At 45.6% G+C, this 20,852-nt stretch overlaps 1 protein-coding gene across 4 annotated transcripts in view; it reads right to left on the bottom strand.

The window, feature by feature from the left end:
- LOC116940995 (acid-sensing ion channel 1-like) overlaps positions 1-18,879 on the bottom strand; it is a 215,036-nt gene extending 196,157 nt beyond the window's left edge. Inside the window, exons 1-2 of one of the 4 annotated variants that reach the window (XM_032951511.2) lie at positions 18,597-18,879; positions 4,062-4,754 (exon numbers count right to left, since the gene is read on the bottom strand). In XM_032951511.2, the coding sequence (XP_032807402.1) occupies positions 4,062-4,625 (564 nt within the window). In that variant the 5' untranslated portion in view covers positions 4,626-4,754; positions 18,597-18,879. The other 3 variants (XM_032951510.2, XM_032951508.2, XM_032951507.2) reach the window with 3 other exon arrangements.
- Between the last annotated feature and the right edge of the window lie 1,973 nt (positions 18,880-20,852).

Raw genomic sequence — 20,852 nt, 5'->3', positions numbered from 1 at the left:
CAATCCGTGAAAGGACAAATCCTAGACAAATTCATTTTTCACAACTAAAAAATACTTTATAACCCAAAATATTCAAAGGCAGTCATTTAGCGTAGAGGGAAAATCCCTGAGTGCCAGCATATATATTTTTAGACTAATAAAGCGTTTATCCATCAGGCGCAGGTGGCAGCTTAAATGTAATTGGAATGAACCGGAGGCAATTGCCACTTCATGCATTCCACATATGAGCAAAAACACAATTTTAAAAAGTCACAACACAAATTTTTAATCTACGATAACAACACTGTCATGCCTCCGTGCACATTTTGAAAACCCACCGAGAAACGTTTGTCCGTTCTTTGGACTTTATGGCTGCATAACACCCAGGCCACCTCCAGGTTTGGTGAAATTTAACTCACCTCTTCACCCTGAGAACGGCGCATCCTAGATGGTAAATTAAACCCAATGAATGAATACACGGTCTTTTTACTCTGCTAAATCATACATGAACATCACAGACGAACTCCACAAACATTCAGCATCAACCTTAGTCTTAGTGGTTTACACACACGTGCTTTTGCTGCTTAGAGGTAAAAGAGCGTTCCTGCTCAAATGAGCATGGGGTGGTGCTAATCTCCCCTCCACAGCTCTAAACATAAACCAAACTATTTAAACTATTAAACTATTTATATTTTGTCAGATAAGGTCCACCGAGCTATATAGCTTTTTCCACGAACGATGGTCATCCATCCAAGCACTTTTCAGGCTCAATTCTTCTTAGATTTCGAGACATGCCGGGCAGTGGTGACGCACATCTATAATCCAGAACTTCGGAGGCAAGGATTGGTGGATCATACAAGAGTTCTGAAACTCCCTTCCCGTGGGCATCGAGGTGTCAATACCCCAGCTTTCCAGAAGGCAGTACAGCAACTGGACTAAACTCCACCAGTTTCGATCTGTATGGGGATAGGGTATTGCCCCCCCCCCCCTCGTGTGCTTGGATTTCCTCCGGGTGTTTCAGTTTCTTCCCACTTGAATAAACACTCATACAGTCTCTGAAAAAATACCTTTAAATATAAATCCAATGCATGACATTCATAAAAAGAGCCCTTGGACTGAGTGTGCTTTTCCTGGAAAAATAAGTAATTATTATGTTACTTGACAAAAAAACCGTGCTCATTCCAGGTATTTTGATCATATACTTGAGCCACGAATAGAAAATCCACATTCTCGTGAGAGAGTCGTGACTGTAAATACATATACGTCGGACAAACACGGTTGACTTCTTGAAAAAATAGTACCGGTTTTAGTGATCCCAGGGAGACAAAAGTAGAATTTTACTCCAGACCGGGATATCCCCCTCCCCTCATCTCTATGCGGGTTTTCGCGGTTGTGCTGTATATCTCTCCAATGCGTTTGTCGTTCGGCGCAATGTCGACTTTCATCTCTACACGCTGGGAGATTCTTCTGGAAACTGACATTCAGAAGACTGACAATTTTTGAATTGAAACACTGAAATTCAGTTTCCTAAATAAGCCTGCAAAACGCTGAGGAAAACATCAGACATCCTGCCGAACGTCACACGGTCCAACCCTGAAAAACACACGGGAGACTTAGAGAGAAGGAAGCCATGCTGCAGAGTGCTGAATCACACAGGACATGTCCCACAGCAGATTTGAGGACCTAATTATTGAGGGAATGAGTCATTTTAAGACAATATTGGGAAGGGACCGGGCAGGCCCCTGAACGCATGTCCCCTCTCTCATCACCCCAATCCATACAACCAGCAGCCGTTGCCTCCCATGATACACGACACGGTGTATTTTGCATTGAGGTGCATTTATCTCCTTCTATAGCACGCATCGTTCAATTCACAAGCACCTCAGGAGCTCCGCATTGGTCAAGTAAACAACTGCCTGAATGGCACCCGTTATTGCTGCATTTCTTCTCATTTTCCTCATGTGTTGTGAGAATGTGTCCACTGCAATGTGCTCGTGTTAGCAGTTGTCACATGGCGATGGAAGGGCCGAACATTATTTTGCCACTTTACTTTCTTTCCGATCGATTTACTTTATTTGGTGTCACATGCCTTCTCAGAAATGTTTAGATCTCGACTGGATCCGTGTTATTTGATTTTTGATCACCTGTTGTTGGACCAGGGACAAGTGCTGTGATGTCGAACCTACGTTGATTTGCCTGACCTCTGTGGCATTTTACAAAGGAACATGTTGGGGGAAACCGATTTCTTAAACTGCTTGCCAAAAAAGCCAACCGCTCTGTTCCACACATATCTTTATTATGTTCTTTTTACCAACCCGTGACACATGCAACAAGCACCGTATTTTACGAATCGATAGTAATTTGCACTTGTTCATTTAACTGCCTACCAAGTAATTGCAGATTTTGACAAAATGCAGGTTTGAAGGTGTCTGTATAGCAACATGGGTTTTACAGCCCTGTATCAATCCACTGCTGGATTAAGGCGTCCAAACATTGTCTCAGCCATGGCATGTTTATTAACAAAAAATAGCAAATGCAGTATAAAGTGTTGGTCTTGAATGTGTACTTTTTCGTATTATTATAATATACGACTTTTTGTCATTTACAGCCCCTTTCCTTTATCAAGCCACTTTTGGATGAAGGCTTCTCCAATGGTAATGGTCGTGAGGTATGAATGACCATCCTTCACCAAGCTGACCAGTGCAGGTTGGTGACATGGGGAGTAGGGCTGCCCAATACCAGTTCAAATATGACTCACTACTTGATGTTAGCTGTGGATGGGCATCAAGCGTAGGTTGCCGAGTTCGAAGTGCAGTGCGATCACCACTGCACCACCACTTCATCTCAAATGAGGTGATAACTAGAACTGGAAATGATGTAGGCACAATAATAATGCAGCATTAATTTTATTGTAAATCTACCAATCAGCTCTTATCATTATATCCAATACGTAATGAACCAATACATGCTATTTAATGCTACATTAATTGAAACTTCCGACACAACAATGTCTGAAGTAACTCACAAGGTTAAAATAGATTGAACACCCACAGAGATACCACTGTTACATTTCAGCACGATCAACTCGGAAAAGCATATGATGCATTTCTCATTCTCATAATGAACTGCTTGGAAGTGTGCCTTTTTTCTCTGTCTCCGTGCAGGCTTTTAATTAGGTCTCTATTCTCAGTTCATCACAAGAACCAACTGGAGATGGTGCGTGTGGTGGTGGCGGCAGTATGTGATTTCTTTTCACGGGAGGGCACTCACGGTTTGAAAGTCCTCAATAATTATTTGCTGCAACATATACCTCGCTCTCTCTGTCTCCATTTGTGCTTTGTAATAAGATATTTTTCTCCAAATTTATCATAAGAGCCTGGTATAACCAAGAGATGATGTTTGGTGGTATGGTTAGGTCCTCTCTTATATTTGTATTGGGAAGGGCACTTACGGCCTGAAAATCCTTGGTCGTCTGCTTGGAAGCATTCCTCTCCCCCTTGTCTCCATTCAGGCTTCTTAATTAAGTTTTTATTTGCGGTCTATAAGAGTTGGTGTAACCGGTAGGTGGTGTGCGATGGTGATGGTAGCCCGCTTTTTTCTTTTACTTTATTTGTGAACACAACAAAACCATGCCATCCTATAGCATTCCTCCGGGAGGCAAGAGCATATAAACATTCACCAACAATCAAATTCATCAGTGGACCACAAAATGCTACCATTTCTTTAGTTACACGTGTGTTCACGTGTGTTGTATGGAGGAGGAGGGGGGGATGAAGAGGCAAACCACAGGGGAGGGTGGTGTGTGGCGGTGTCGGTAGTTGAATATGTAACAGGAAGGCACACATGCTCTGAGAGTCCTGGTCTTCTCGAAAGGATGCCTCCTTTCCCTGTCTGCAGTAAAACTTTTTCATTCAAAAAAATGTTAAGTTTATTATAAAAGTTGCGATAACCGGCAGAGGCGGTGATGATGGTGGTGTGTGGCGACGACGGCAGAGGCGGTGGCGGCAGTGGCAGTGATTCTGTTATGGGGTCGGGGGGGTTGGTGGTGGTGGTGGGGCGACGAGGGCTGGTGGGCCACTCACGGTTTGGAAGTCCTCTTGAAAGCAGGACTCCCCACGGTACTTGCAGGAGAGCAGCATTTCCCGCAGCTCGTGGCCCGTGCGTTCGTGGAACTCCCGCATGCTGAACGGCCGGGGCTTGTACGTGCGGAAGTCGGCACGCTCCTTGAGCTGCGCCAGGACGTGCGCCTCGGCCAGGTGCACGTTGGGGATCTCCATGCGCTCGTTCAGAAGGTGGAGCAGCTCGCCCACGTGGTACAGGTCGTTGCGCGTCACGCGCGTGAATCGGAACTCGTTGAGGTTGCAGAAGGTGACGGCCGGGAAGACGATGAGGTGAGCCGTCATCTCGTCCAGCTTGGTGACGTGCGGGTACTCCAGGAAGTACTGCACGCGCTCGGCACACTCGAGCACGAAGAAGGCCAGCGAGCCCAGGAAAGCGAAGGCCCACAGGAAGCGACGCACCGACAGGCGGCCCGGCGAGAAGATGTGGCTGATGCCGTGCAGACTGGAACTCCCGGCGAAGCTCTCCAGCGTGGAGTGCCCGAACATCTCCACGTTCTCCTCAGAGCGAGCGCCCTTCAGGTCCATCTTCGCTGTGGTGGTGGCGGTGGTGGTTGTGGCGGCGTCCTGGACAACTCTGGAGTGGACAATTGAGCTCCCCTCGCAGGGATTTCCTGAGGCCACCACCCCAGGCTGGTCCCGCACTTGACCTCACCCCTAGAAATGCAAGGTGTGAACAGTTATTTGCACGTACACGCCCCTTAAACTCATTAAAATTGATCCATCTGGATGAAGTACATATGTCCGCAATACGTAATTTAATCTCTCACTGCTGTTAACAACGAATAACTTTTAATAAACACATTTAGATGGTCCACGTAGAGGCAATCAGTGACAAGTTGTTCATGCGTACTACTCACGTGAAGTATATTTTCTTAAATGATATAGTATTGGAGTTTCATCGTTTGTATGATAGCAAATGTAACTGCAATATGCTCTTTGTCATGTAGTGATGTATTATTCAAGATATAAAATTAAACTAGGTGATATGAATAAACAATTTCTGTACATCGTGTCAATTGCACACACAATTTGCATATAAAGTGCACGGCACAATTGTATTATACATTAATACAACCACAAATAATAATAAAAACAATATCAGCTCTGTAGAGCTTAAACCACAAGATGTTCCTCCCCAAGATAGGCACACACTTTATTATCCGAAGCCTCCAGACTGAATGGGTATAAAGCATGCTGAACACAGTCTGTCACTGGAATAATAAGGACCCTGCCTGCAATTAATTTGAGTCCTTGCAGCAACACCTGAGATCAAGTCATCCACCCTCAGCCACAGCTCTGCAAGTTCCCCCTTTGTAGTATAATCGACAAACACACACACACACACTTGCACGCATGCGGTACTCACGCGGGGATAATCCGCCGGGTAGACGATGAGAAAATTAGATTATATGCCCACTGCGGCAGGAAGATCCACGCTTGTCATACGGACATTCCAAAATCCTTTAAAAAAAACATCAAATCCGCCTACTTCTCCGAGCACAGCAACGTGATTGCAAGGGATTCCGCGAATGACGTCGAGCACCATGCATAGGATCACATCCCACTGTGATTCTGCTGCAGCTGCTGCTTCTGCTGGATTCCAACCCTCAAGACCTCTCCTCTGGGAATATCAGGATATTGGATTCCGTATGCACAGTATCCCCGAGGATGAGAGAGATGGAGCACTCCCATCCAAAGCAGCAGAGTCAACTGTCCTTTCTCTCTCTCTCTCAGAAGACTCTCAGATAAAAGAAACCCTTCCGAAATCTTACACCTCCTCTGCCGCGGCAGTCTTCGCCGACGGCGCAACTTCAGAGAAGAATTAAGCAACGAGCTATTTGCGGCCAAGCGGTGGCACCGCTCCTGAGAAACAAAAAAGCCAATTATATATCACAAGGTCCGTTCTCCGAGGGAACGTTAAGAGTGAGACGGATTGCCAGTGTCCTTCCGAGTGCGCGCGTAACGTTACAGCAACGCAGAATGAGGCTGTAATTAAATATACAGGCCGTGGCACGGGCGCTGCAACCCCTTCTCGTTCCTGCCTGGCTCGAGCAGTAACCCGAGGGAGCTGAGAAGCGTCGCGGAGGGCGACGATGATCGTCCGCCGCCACAGCTCGCCAACCGCGATCCCATCTGCGCCTTAGCACGCAGCTTTGCCAGCACCGCCACCACCGCCACCCCACCCCCAACCTCCTCCACCAGACGCTTGGAGCACAAACGCGCGCAGGTTTTGCTCACACGCGGGCGGCTGCGGTGATGGGAAGACGCCGGTCTCCCGCGGAACCGAGGGAAGGAAATCTCAGGCAGGGAAGCGCACGCACAGGAGGCGGGAGAGGAGGAGGAGGAGGGGGGGGGGATGGAGATGGGACGGCCTCCTTGTGAATTCCAGGCTGCGCGCGCGAGATAGCCTCACCAATAGCCAACCCGGCAGGCAGCCTGTCGGTCGCTTGGATACAGAGGGCCGCGCACGCTGCCTTCATTCATTGCGAGCCGTGGGACGACGGCATTTGTGGCGAGGGAGCGAGCACGGTGGGGTGGGGTGGGGAGCGGTGCGTGAGAGTGAGCTAAGCCAGTGCGATCTACATGCTAATGTTATAAATCCATCCGGCGCTGCCTGCTCCTCCAAAAAAAGATCGCTAGCTCAGCCATGCAGCCCACGTGCCCCCCATTCATTCAATTATCTAGATTCCACAAGAGATGTCGGGATAGGTTTTTATTTTTATTTTGCCTGTGTGCGTAGAAATGAAACTTTAAACAGTCCCAAGAAAACACAGCTGGGGAGGAGGAGACGCGCAATGTAACAATATGTGCTAGTTTTATGTTTATAGAATACACAGCTAATTGAAGTGAGTAAATTAAAGAGAATGGTTAAATATGAAAACCCAAATTAAATTAAACGCCAGGAAGTATTGTAGTGATAAAATTGTAACGGCTTTGTATTAAATACTTCGATGGTAATGGAAGTTTTTAAATTGGCTCGGTGGGAAGTAACTGCATGCGACAAAATAAAGTAATACGTAGATTGGAAATACGTTAAATGAAAATAATATCGCGTCTAGAAATAATGCGTGTGGAATGTCTGTTACACGTACATAATTCACACACAGGTATTTACAGCTTGCTGCACATGTCAAGGCGTCCCCTTGATTTTTTAAGCAGTGACAAATGCACATCTCCATTTACGATCCCAAGCCAGTGGTGGAAATTCCACTGCCCTCTGACAGGGCCCAATCTCGACCCACCATAACCATTGCTAATTTAGCATAGTGGAGGCGAGGATTGGTGGATCGCACAAATCACAAATGTTGCAAAACTCCCTTCCCGTGGTCCTCGAGGTGCTATACCCTGGCACGCAGATGAATGCAGCCCAGCAAAGTGAGGACGAATATCATCTGTCCCTTCTGCATGTGATTGAGCGTTGCCCCCTCGCATGCATTCTCCAGGTGCTCCATTTTCCTCCCACATGTGTAAACACATTAATTGACTGACAACATTTTGATTTAAAGCTTTCGTGACTGCAGTAATTCATATTCTTAGTTCTTTAGGTAAAGTCACGTTGAAGGGAAACAATAAAATAATAAAATATATATAAAACAATAAAAATTCTCACGACGTTTCGACCATAACACAAACGGTCGTCTTCAGGTGTGTCGGTTTGCATAAATGTATAAATTTTTAAACGGTGTATTTATTTATTGTTTTATATATATTTTATTATTTTATTGTTTCCCTTCAATGTGACTTTACCGAAAGAACTAAGGATATGACTGACAACATCTTAATACATAGAGAACTGCAGAGCAATTGATGGCGCCAGCTCACTACCTGGCAGCCTGTCGTTCCAGTCTGTGGTTCTTCAGCTTTTGTGAGATGGAATTTGCATGAACAACGCGATATAAAACTAATCAGGCTCTTCATATATATGCCTACCAATCGGTCCTTGTGTCGTGATATAGAATTGGTCACTAAGTAGCATAGCGATGGCTGCTGGCAGGGAAGGGGATCTGCAGCTTGTAGCAGCCCTGACTGACAGCAGACCACGTGATAGACCCGAGAGGGATCTAGGATAAAGGTTACGGAAGGGACACGTCGAGAGCCCGCTAGTAGGTTCCCAAAGGGGGGCGTGGTCGGGGCGGAGCGAGGCCACGCTAACAGGGTAAAAGGGGACCCCGAACGGGAGCTCGGGGCTGTCGTTTGAAGTGGGATCCCCATCGTCGTCGTCGCTGCTGAAGATCGTCACCATCGCCGCTGTCATCTCAGCGCCGTTAGTGTCAGGCGGCTAGGGTTGTGTTGTAGGCTAGCAACCAGTGTAGAGTTGCGTATAAGCAAGAGACAGAGAAGGTGTACCAGTGTAGGGTGTGTATTGTATAAAGTCTACAACGTTTGCTTGGTGTTTAATAAAATAATTAATGAATTAATTGCCTCCAAGAAGTTACGTCTGCAAGTCAGTCACTACACTTGTATTATTGATCCACCAGATAGATGATGGACTGTGCTTCCATTGGATTGGGATTTCCAATTCATTGCTCGAATGAGCTATCGAGGCAGTATGCATCCAATGTATATTTATAAAAACTTAACTGCAGGAGGAAAATATATTATTAGCTTGGGGCGACACTGTGGTCAAAAGGGCAGTGAAGTCAAATGCGTTGTACTACTGTAGTGTCAACGATTCAAAGGTAGCGTTTCTCAGAGGCACTTTCTTTATTAACAACTTTGATGGTCTCGTCCGCACACTCTCCACAGTAGCTCAGCCTAGTCTGTACACAACACACGCCGTCTAACACCGATGGCGCTGACTGAGATAGCCAACTACTATCTTGTAGCGCAATATCTCGCGGAGACGTTTAGCGACGACGGCGACGAGACGACAGCGACGACGAGACGAGTCCAATCCCAGAACTGGCAGCCTCGAGCCCTCGCTCTCGGCTCCTTTTATGCTCCCAGCGCGGCCTGGCTCTGCCCCTGACTGCGCCTCCCTTCTCGAACCCACTAGCAGGTTCCAGCGGCCTCCAGATGGGGTCCTCCGTGACCCTTATCCTAGTTCCTCTGCTCTGCCAACACACACCGTGCTCACGCTCACCGGCGTGTGTGCTGTCTGTTCACCACAGTTGCCTCTGCTGTCCAAAAGCCGGTGCTATAACACTACACTACTATGCTCCCACGCCTATACTCCCCAGCTTTACCAAACCTGCACTAATCAGTGTGGTGAAGTATGGTCAAATAGCCCCTTATACCCACATGTTGTGGGGAGGACCTCATTCAGCAGCTGATTGACAAACAAGTGGTACATTAATACATTTGTAGTACTCAATCCAAAAGAGAGCACACAGACCATGAAAGTCTGTCACATACAAAACAAAATTGTTCAACTGTAGCAAATGCCTTTTTGTCCAGATTTTTTTTCTGTTCAAATATGTATACTGCAGCTGCTGACTCAATAAAAAGGGTTTTTTTCTATATATAGTGCTGCATATATGCAGTACACGATTCTCCTGCTTAAGTTGTACACTCTGGGTATATGCTTATATATTTACAATCACTGCCCTTTGTCAATCGAATGCTGAATTAGAGCCTCCCAATGTTGTTGTTGGTTATGGGGTATGCTTGTCCATACTTCACCACGCTTGTCAGTGTGGGTTGTCAAATGTACATATGTATACACACTGATACATAAATGTTACAGATATAGTGTGTGTCAGATCGTGCGCAGGTGATAGGTGGATTATTACATCGCGGGATCATAAGAGGTGGCGACGACTTGGTGAAACATTCATCAAAAAGTGGATTGTCCACGGCTGATGATGGTGATACCGTGTGCATACAGCATGATGGCATGTGTAAGACATACTGTTGACGCCTCTGCAGGCACACTAACCAAGAAGCCACGCACCTTTGATGCAATACACCGGCGAGGCCACCAGCATTGAGAGAGATTAATTGGTGCCTTCATTAGTCACCGATCGACCACTTCTCCCATGAAAAGGATTTGAGGTTCAAGGAATGTGAAGAGCAGTATCCACTTTCTGGACTGCTCAGAAATTCCAATGAGCTGATTAAATCAGGTCACTCGTGGACTTATGGGCTCTGCAGCGAACCAAACGCTAATTGGATATCGTGCCCATCAAAGTATTACATATGAAACGCGCCCGGTAAATATAACGCGTGTATGGTATGTGCGACATCACGTGCCACTGTAACCACAAACTCAAATTTGAAATATGCCAAAAGGACAATAATTACTTATTGATGTTTTATAGACTCAACCTGACCTGCACACTCGCAGGAAGGGTGATACACGTGTGCTTGTCGTTAAATATGGCACGGTGTGTTGGATCCACAAATGGGGTTCGTGTCAATTTTAGAGGTTGTGTGATTTACTGTTAAGAGACAAAACAAAATCCCTTGCAAGGCAGAAAAAAATGGCATGAAGACCATCGCACGAAGGTGGATAAATTATTCCATCCTAAAGCCACACTTACAGCACTAGGCACATTCGCAAAATATAAACCTGTTTCATGTTTTGTGTGTGAAATCATGATTCTCGAAATGAAGTCATTTTTCTCCTTGCCATTTATATATTTATCAAATGACTATCGTTTTTTACAAAACATAGCTAGAGATTGCATTACCTTGTCAAATAAATATACAGTTTCATAAAAATGCTATTCATACTAATGGTCTCACATTATTCATATCCATAACTCCAGAAAAATGCATTTGAAATATTATATGAACGACCTTCAACCGAGTGAGCACCCACTGTTAACACCATAATAATATAGCGAGAGTGCTGATATTATAGTAACTGTTAACGTGATTTTTTTTATGCGCCAGTATATTCTGGCATTGATCATACAGTAGCATGCGAATGCGTTTGAGAGTGATGGAAGAGCTGCTGCACAATATCTTTAATTTGTCCTATTAGTCGTAAGCAGCATGTTGAGGACATGCAGGAAGACTGATTGCTCCCCCAGGCTCTATGCTCTCTTATAGTTTGCCACAAGCCAATAGACAGTCACGAACTGTCTACTTTGGGCTAACTAGGAACAACATAAAGGTCCCCAAAGAAATTAAGGATCTCAACATTTCACATGCATATAGTAATAGGTTTTATCCTTTTAACTGGCACAAAAACTGACACCTTTATTCAAGGCATCATGTTTGCAATAACCACAACACAAGCAGTCAAAATGCAAACAAAAGAGACAACTCTGATAATAATATGCACTGTCCTTGAATTTGATTGGTCCACACCCGAGACAACTTTTCTTAGAGCCTAGTCTCCACTGGTCTTGGACCAGAAGACGCCAAAAGGCGTACAACTCAAAAACAGCGCACTATCAGAGTATAGTGCGCTGTTTTTGAGTTGTACTATCAGAGTATAGTGCGCTGTTTTTGAGTTGTACGCCTTTTGGCGTCTTCTGGTCCAACACCAGTGTAGACTAGGCTCTAAGAAAAGCCGTCTCGGGTGTGGACCAATCAAATTCAAGGACAGTGCATATTATTATCAGAGTTGTCTCTTTTGTTTGCATTTTGACTGCTTGTGTTGTGGTTATTGCAAACATGATGCCTTGAATAAAGGTGTCATTTTTTGTGCTAGTTAAAAGGGTAAAACCTATTACTATATCTTGTTACTGGCAAAGGAGGTCTCATAATTTCACATGCAGTTGTATTTTGCTCTTGGCGTGGAATAGAGAGAGAGAGAGCAAAGCTTTGGACGCGACTTGAAAACACCCCCGGAGGGAAATGGGCACGGTCCACATATTAAAACGCTGCACCTGCGGTGCTCCGTGAAGATCTTTTGGGACGTGCACAGGTGCAAGTCATTAATTGTGGAGCACGCCGTATCTTTAATGCACACTTCTGTTCTCGATTACCGACTCACGATTCACCCCTGTAGCGTTACAGGTTCATTCTGCGGTTTTCACTGGCATTCTCAGCATCGTAGCAATTCAAATTATCCACAAGCAGCTTGAATCATTAAAATGTTATGCTTCCTGCAGTTCCGTGTGTTGCTCATAGCGCCACCTGGCTTTCAGTTACATGGCCAGTGAATTCACGCTCCACGCACGCTGTGCACAGTGCAGCACGGGTCCCGCATTCAATTGCTCAATGCTTTGATTATGGGCATACGTGCGGCGTTTCCACGACTGCTGGGGAAGTGTGTTGGGCCAACCCACTTTTGGATCCATAATTAATCAGCACAGAGGCCCAGCTTCAAGTTCCCCACACACCAATATTCAAATGAAGGTTGGAGGATGTAATGACGTGCTCAACTGACCTCCGACCATTGGGCCAGCATATTGTGACATGTTACAAGCTGGTGGACATCACATATAACTGCCATTTATTTGTTATCTGCCATGTAGATAATTCTTAGAACTGTCTCGATGCTGAGTGTATCCCTGTGCAATCGAATGGGGAGCGGGCCTACATGGGGCCTTGAGACAGACAGAGTGACAAATGCTACATTTCCATGGCCACAGAAATCAGACCCAAGATAGTGATTGGTCCATTCCTGGAAAGGTCATGTCCAGGCCGTTTCTTGTTCTATTGTCCGTATCCATGAGTTCAACAGGACCTCTTGCTCACCGCCTCTCTGTTCCCTACACTGCCTTAAGGAAGCAACCCTGAGTTATCATTGTTTGTAACAAGGTTGAATGTCTTGCCAGTGCAGTTTTCGAGGTTGGGCTGCACGTTGATAATTTTATCTCCGGATTTCGCCACACTTACTTATTAAATAAGGTACGAGAACATGCTTGAGTTAGCTTATGTTATGTCACGTGATCATATTGCATTTTATGTATGTGCTTATGAGGAAGGAGCGTTGAACGAAACGTTGACTATTATATCGTTTTCCATTCAAGGCCACAATGTTATTGACGAATGTGTTTATTTTTGTTGTACTGTGCCTGTGCACCACTGGTAATGCAGCAGCATCAATTACGTCGTATGATAATTTTTTTACATTTTCACCGCGTTGTTATCATAAAACATTGGCTCTTAAGTTGACCTAATCGAGAGATGCCGTAACCCGTTACACCATGGCTGTTTGAGGGTGGCCCAGCATAGCTCCTTTTGCAAAGCAAGCAAAGCAGCCCACTAAAAACTGAGTTACATGGCCCAGTTGTCCATGTAGCCATGGTGCAGCTCACTTTTTCCCGGTGAGAATGCTGTGGGAATTCTGACCAAGCCCATTTTGTAAACCCTGCCCAGCCTACTTTTCAGTGGTCATGGGAAAGCGGTTAGGGAAACACCATAAAGAGACCAGCACCGAGAGAAATCCATATCATTTGTGGCGCGCTCTCTGTAATTGCGAGACCATTGCACATGTACATGTTGCGCAATCATACAGACAACAGCAACGATTACTCCATTCAACATACAGATGCACCAAATTGTCATAAGACCTTAGACAATTGTGCCAGTTGACCTCAGAGGCATTGTATGCATGCATGCCATTTTTTGGCAATTAAAGTCTATTTTGCACAAAGTATTTAAAATGAATCAAAATATATCAACTACACTCATAGGCAGAGTCAGGTGTAGGTATCTTTGCCTATGGGGCAGCAGAGCAGAAAAGATCCCTCCCCTAACACACACAAATTCCTCAACCGTTGCAGCCAGGAAACACTACATTGCAGTTTAATTATTTTACAATCGTGGGCCTCTTTGGCGTTTATGGCCTTGGACAAGCATCCCGTTTGTATCCCTGCCCGCATCCAACCATGTCCCTAAGCTTTAAAGAATATTAAATGCATTGATCCAATGTTAGTAAGGTATACCCTCACTGCATATCGAGACACCCGACTGATTGACAAAGAAAGTTATGCCTGCAGGTGGAGACACGCTAAGCTGTTTTGCACTTATGATTCCCCACTCTGCTACTTCTCTTTCGAATTACGTCTGTTGTTGTACTCCCTGGGTGCCTGCGCTTGTATTCTTCTAACTTCTAACCACCATTAATAGCCACGCTCAGCGACGACCTAATCTGTGAAGGCTCTCGGCTAGGGCTTTTCATGCAGGCTCTGACAAAAAAAACCGTTACATTCATGTTGAATACTAAATGTATTTAGTCAAAAGATGTTTTTTCTCGGTTATAGTTTCTGGTGCTGAGGAAGCGTTACTTTGAGTTGTGCCGCACACTGTTTAGCAAGATATCTTCAGGATCCGAAAGAGCACATGGAGAAGCACGTCTGACATCTCGGCGAACAACTCGAAGCACAAACTGACAACACACCGGAGAGTACATCTTACCATGCCGTATTTTATTATTTTATTGTTTCCCTTCAACGTGACTTTACCGAAAGAGCTAAGAATATGAATTACTGCAGTCACGAAAGCTTTAAATCAAAATGTACCAAAGGTTGTTTATCCAGTGCTTTAGAGGCAAGGATTGGTGGTTGACATGGAAATGGGGTGGCCAGGAGATAACAATACAACAAGTGCCATGTTTCAAGTTTATTTTGTTTAACCAATTGAGAATTCGAGACCAAGACAGTTACCATATGCAAGAGTGACATGTTGCAACATCAACCTGCAATAAATCAGGGTGACTTAGAGCAGCCTTCATCAAACTGTGGCTAGATCATGGTTGATGATCATCATCTCCCTTCATGTAATGCGATATATTGCCGTTAAATCTTAACGTGCTGCCAACTCTAATAGTTGTTACATAAGTTCACTAAAGTACCCACTCATGTACCTATGTGAGGCGTGCTTTGCCCCCAAAGCACTTTTACCTGTGTTTAAATGGAGACACAGTGGCCAATAACGTATGTAGCCGACACTCTTCTCCACCAACACGTGGAGACATGTAAGGGTCCCAGTCCATTTATTCCACCTAGGTCACACACAGTTCCTTCATTCATACACAGCTATCTCCTCCCGTCACTCCTCCGACATCCCCTCTCATCACCACGGTCCCGTCTCACATTCCCTGCCCCATCCCCTCATTCCTGTCACCTCATTCCCAGCCACCAATCACATCTCAGACTCGTCTCCATCGACCAATCCCATATCGTGACATCTCGGGCCATGTCTCCTTGTCTCCTGTCACAAATCCCCCATCTTCATACCGCGGGGGTTACTCCCAGTCAAGTAGGTGAAGGAACTGACGTCAGCGTGTAGGAAGTGGGGAATGGGGATGTTGTGGGGACCGCTGTGGAGGACCGCATATGTTAGATCACGATACACTGGTAGATGATTGCAACAGACGTTGTCGTGGATCTCAACACAAATCAGCACACCGACGTTATCAGCACACGACAATTTTCGTCACCGATGACGGCAAAAAAAATCCCCAACGAAGAATTAATACACTAAACAATAACATCGATGGATAGATGGCGTTAGTGCTTAATGTGTACGCCAGTACTCTAAGAGCAGTGTTCTCATTTCCAGAGGGGGGGGGGGGGGCACAAATTTGAAACCATTGGGTTTGACAGCATGATGGGGGGTTTAACACGTAGACTTTTATCATCCATAAACATACAAATGTGTCGTTAAAACCCACCACCACCCGACACAGCCGTTGACTCATCAACCCCCCCGCCCGACTTTGCGCAAGAGCGCATAAGTGTGGTCACCATATCTACGCCTCTATATAAGGAACGAAACCGGTGGACTTCTCCACAAATCTGGCTGTCGCCTGATGAAGCTAGTTGTAATTACTGGAGAAACGTCGTACTCAGATTGTAAATGCTGTGGCTTGGCTCTCCAACACACCGGTGTGCTGTACTAGTGACGAATTGGCATGCTCTGTTTACGTGACAACCCTTACTAGTTGGCTGTGTCGGGTGGTGGCGGGTTTTAACGACACATTTATAGATTTACGCGATCTAACCCCAAAAAACACCTCTATTAGGGATGATGTGGGGTGTTTTTAAACTTTGTGTATTGTGATTGGGGGCCGCACGCCAGGATCCGCACGAAAAGCCAACCAGCCAGTGGCCCGCAGGCCTTGCAATGAATGACACGGCTGTCTCGGATATTGCACGGTTAAATACATCCGGGTAATTGTTGGTGATTTCATTTTTTTTCTGGTGGATCGCAGAGCCCGTTGGGATGCACCAGAATGCCTCGCATAGTGCTTGGTGGAATATTAGTTGTGATATTAAATGTATGAGGGTCGTCAGTTAATTCTGCAGCAGTGCTTTTCACTGATACCACTCGTTATTGTGATGGCAAAACACGCACGCGTGTGTTCATTCAATTAGTGCAAGACCCGAAAACGTGTAATTAATGTTAGGCTCTATTGAGAAGCAAATGATCATTTCTAATTCACGTGTTTTGATTGATAAGAATTGTGAACTGTCGTGTGTTTTAATCTTATAAGATACACGACGTAACCAATATACTGTGCATATATACACACACACCTTTAATTAACAATTAGGTAATTTAGCATGCTCTCTATACGTATTACTAATAGCACGATGAAACGTAACAATCACGCCAATTATGTACTTAAAGCCTAATTGAGTTATTAGCATTGAATAGATAAAAAATATTCCATGTGCTTCATAGCACATTCTTCATGTGCTATGAAGAAGGGATATCACTCGAAACGTCGCCTATTGATTTTCTTTTAAAGCAGTGTTATTGACGAATGTGTCGAAAACAGGGAATGTTTACCGTACCTCACCATGCTGGTAAGCGTAGGTTGGTGAATGGTGAGAGAGGGCCACGGCCGATTCAGATATCGCTTGCCACCGATATTATCCACAAACGGGAATCGAACTCACGGCTCCCGATTCAAAGCAAACGGTGCGCCCCTTTATGGCATTACCATTGTTGAATTTACAGCCTCTACAACAAGGCATGTGCAGTAGGCTGACTTTAGTTAGTCCAGGTCGTCATTTTGACCGGGTTTGTCCGGGTCAGCACCCGGATCACTACATAAAATATACCCTTTGCTATGGCTTCTAGTCACGCACCTACTTAAGTCTTTCAGCTATCTGGAAAAATATTTAGTCGTGAATTAAGCTCCAAGTTTGGCCTACGTCCAGATTATATAGTAACTGGTAAGAGCCTAGTGAATATTTTCATGAGAGCAATTCGCTAAGCTTTGGCGTGTACCCTGGAGGTAAAACTAACACGAAAACTTAACAGGCGCGTTTTCCACGCAGTTTTTATTATTTATAATACGTTTGTTTACCAAAGAAAGCCTCAAAGAGCTTCATGACTCTTTTTCAGGAGAGTTCTGCCAAGTTTTCACGTGAGGAGAGTGATGGTTGTGATGTACAATCCCAAAGGAGTAATTTGACAGGATAGAGTTTAAGACTAGGGACTCATATTTTTACGAAGATGTAATCATTTCTACACCATAATACGAGAAAGATAAATTTATAATTTGGCCACTATACCAACGTACATTAACGGCGAACTTTATCATAGCTTATCAAGGGACCTTTAACAACTCCGTGAGTTTAATGCCACTAAATCAGTACCATCTTAATGCCAGAATTCTCAACTCGCGAGCAATTTCACTGTCTTCATAGGCATATGCCGATTCTCTGTATCACTGACCCGGCGTTTCAAAATCCCTACACAATATACCGAATATTCGTCAAACAATGGGATCACTGATGGATGAGGGCGTCACCATACCGTACAGCCCGTGGGGGTTATTTGACCATAATTCACCACGCTATGGTCTGTGCGATTGGGTGAAAGGGGAGGGATAGCAATGAGCGGTCCAAATATACATCACCGCCGATGTTATGAATGGTTAACGAATTGTTTGCCGGGTTCACAGCGCAGTGCACTAACCACTGCGCCACTCCCTGCCCCAAAAGCCACATTCATATATTTCAACAATATAACAAAGAGCCTGCAAAGTCCTACGACCGCACTTTAACTGAATATCTAAATCCAACACACATTCATCAATGACACTGCTTTAAAAGAGGAAACAAAACATATATAAGTAATCGGCGACGTTTCTGGCAACGACCAATCCGCAAAGCAACAGACTCGTCGCGCGCGCGCGCGTGCGTCGCGTGCGCGTGCCACACAGTGCCCGGGTGAATCGAGTTGGCGCATCTCGTTCGGCGCCTCGACCGCATGTCGCGTTTCACCGCATGCGGGCCCCGTGTGAGCGGCTCTCACTCAGTCTCTTTATAAATCCCGGCGGCGACGGGCAGTCCGACTTAAACCCTGCAGCGGTGGCAAGTGGGTTTTTCATCCTTTCATTGTGTGTAGACTGCATATGGGATCCTCCTCGCCCTGTTGCATGAGAGCAGCGGCTGACTTATGATACCCGGCATTCACGATGAGACTCGGTGAAGTTGCAAGCAACACACAGGATAAGGATTCGCACTTAAGGGGAGACTATATTTAAAATGCCGCGATGGGATGCTGCCGCGCGTGGTGTAATCTTGTGCGTTCGCACGTGGGACTTGCAATACAGATGGCGCAGGTTCGATGTCCCGGAGCGGCAGTTGAAAAAAATGTGCAAAGTGTACGCGGAGGTGTAATAATGAGGTTTACCACAGTCGATGGGCAGGTCACGTGTAGTGGGGTAAAGTGTGGGTACTCCCACCTCCTCCAAGACGTCCGGCCAGCATAGAAGAGTAGATCAAATGCCCTCTAGATGGCTTCTCCAGTGGCAGCCCTTCCGCTGGCAGAGGTGTGTGTGTGAAAGCAATTGCAGGGTTGCGCTTCTAGATTTACCTCTATATATGTACTTACAACGCGCTCAAGATGACGACCGCCGCGGAGATGCAGCGATGGGATCAGTGAATGTACACGTGTGAGATGGGTGGCAGTAACATGACCCGCGAGGGACAGCTTCGGCGTGGGCGGAGTGCTTCATCCAGTGGATAGAAAATGACGGATGATGATGATATGCACTGACGGATACAGCGTATAAAAAGACCTTTTTAGTCAATACCCCACTGTAGGAGCCTCTGACGCCCCCTTCCCACCGTGGTTTGGTGTCGGCAGGGAGCATGGACGTGGGTGGTTAGAAGCATAGCACAATGGTGGATTTCGCCGCTGCCCACAACGTAGTGCCACATCCTATAACACCTATTGTGCATTGCGGTCATAGGGCGGCGCCAGTGCGTTTATTCATCATTACGTGTACGAATATATCCTCTCGAAGTACAATACCCTATGTATATTGTGCGGGCGCGCACAAATTGAATGAATGATCTCTGTGACGTTAACAAAAGTGACAGTTAATCAGCTGGCGCCACTCGTGGCTTTCTCTGAAATTATTGCGGCCGTGGTATGCGAATATTTTAGCCACTTATCCTGTCCCAAGTAGCAGATTTATTCATTTATGAGAGCGGACACAATGTTTTGAGCATTAGCTTTTAGAATGAACACCCAGCGGTTTACTTTGAATACAGTCGTCCTTTAATTAAATACAATTTAAATAATTGCATTCCTATGCCAATCCACTGCTGGATGAAGGGCTCCCCAATGCTGTGTCGGTAATGCGGTTGACGGTATCATCAGTAACATCAGCACGCTGGTCAGTGCGGGTGAGTGGGTGAAGGGCTAGGGAAGGAACATGTCCGGTTCAACTATCACTGCCCACTGATGTTCGCCGATGCCGGGACACGATTTCAGATACCCGGGTGCGTAGCGAAGTGCCCTACCCACTGCGCTATCACTCGTCTTTCCTTCCTTTGATAATATAATTGTGTTTAGTTATCAGCGCATATGGGGAGGGAGGAAGGGGAAAGCGAGTTATCTGTGTATGATTGATTATGCTTGTCTCAGACTTGTTACGTATGCCTCAGGTGTGTAGTGTGTGGATGGATGCGCGACTAAAATCAATTTGGAAAACTATTTTCACGAGGAGGTAAAGAAGTTTACTTTTCAGCCAACGGGCTGCGACAGAGTGTGGAATCACGACACCGTAAACTCTGAATATGTTGCCGGTTCTGATGAGCGTTAAACCTCTCACGTTTGGCTTTATTAAATGGTTTGCATGCGCTGAAGCAGCAAACCCATTTATTGTAACTCTGGGCATGCGCCACGCGCCACCACAGATTCTATTTCTGCACCCCACATTCTTTGTGAGTGGCTACTCCTCATCCTCCCTGTCGCGTCAGACCTCTCGCTGGCCATTGCTTCATGAGACCAAGCAATCGTGATACGCATCTAAACCAACAGGACCAGTGATAAGCAAGGATGTGTATGTTTAGGGCGCATACATATTTCAATATCCATGGAAGTGTGTATGCCTTGGTGTTAACGGGCAGCACACTTACTTGCAATCCAAATGTCGCCCATTCGATTCGATCTGGCGTGCAAGTTGAAATGATGGGCAAGTTTATTAAAATATCCCTCATCTCTCTCCACCCAGCAGCATAAACAGCAGCAGCAGTAGAAAAATCAGATGTCCATAATGCAGGTTTTTTTGGGTGGTTGGATCGCGTAAATGTGTCATTAAACCCGCCAACACCCGACACAGCCAATTAGTAAGGTCTGTCACGTAAACAGAACATGCAAATTCGTTACAAAGTACAGCACACCGGTGTGTTGGAGAGTAAATCCACAACATTTACAATCTGAGTACGACGTTTCGCCAGTAATTACTGGTTACTGGGGACGCTTCGCCAGTAATCAAAATCAGATGTCGTGTGCTTCTATGCCCTCACGACTATGCTGCAACGCCTTCAGCAGCCCGCACTGACAAGCGTGGTAAAGAATGGTCAATAAATTACCCCCCCCCCCTACTACCCACATGGCATGGGGAGGCCTTCATATAGCAGCGGGCTGATTCAATGG

The sequence above is a fragment of the Petromyzon marinus genome, chromosome 10, assembly GCF_048934315.1.
Source record: "Petromyzon marinus isolate PM22_M1 ecotype Great Lakes invasive population chromosome 10, UKy_Petmar_22M1.pri1.0, whole genome shotgun sequence".
Lineage (NCBI taxonomy): Eukaryota > Metazoa > Chordata > Hyperoartia > Petromyzontiformes > Petromyzontidae > Petromyzon > Petromyzon marinus.
Note: the sequence above shows the minus strand (reverse complement) of the source record. Positions and strands in the feature narration are given on the sequence as shown.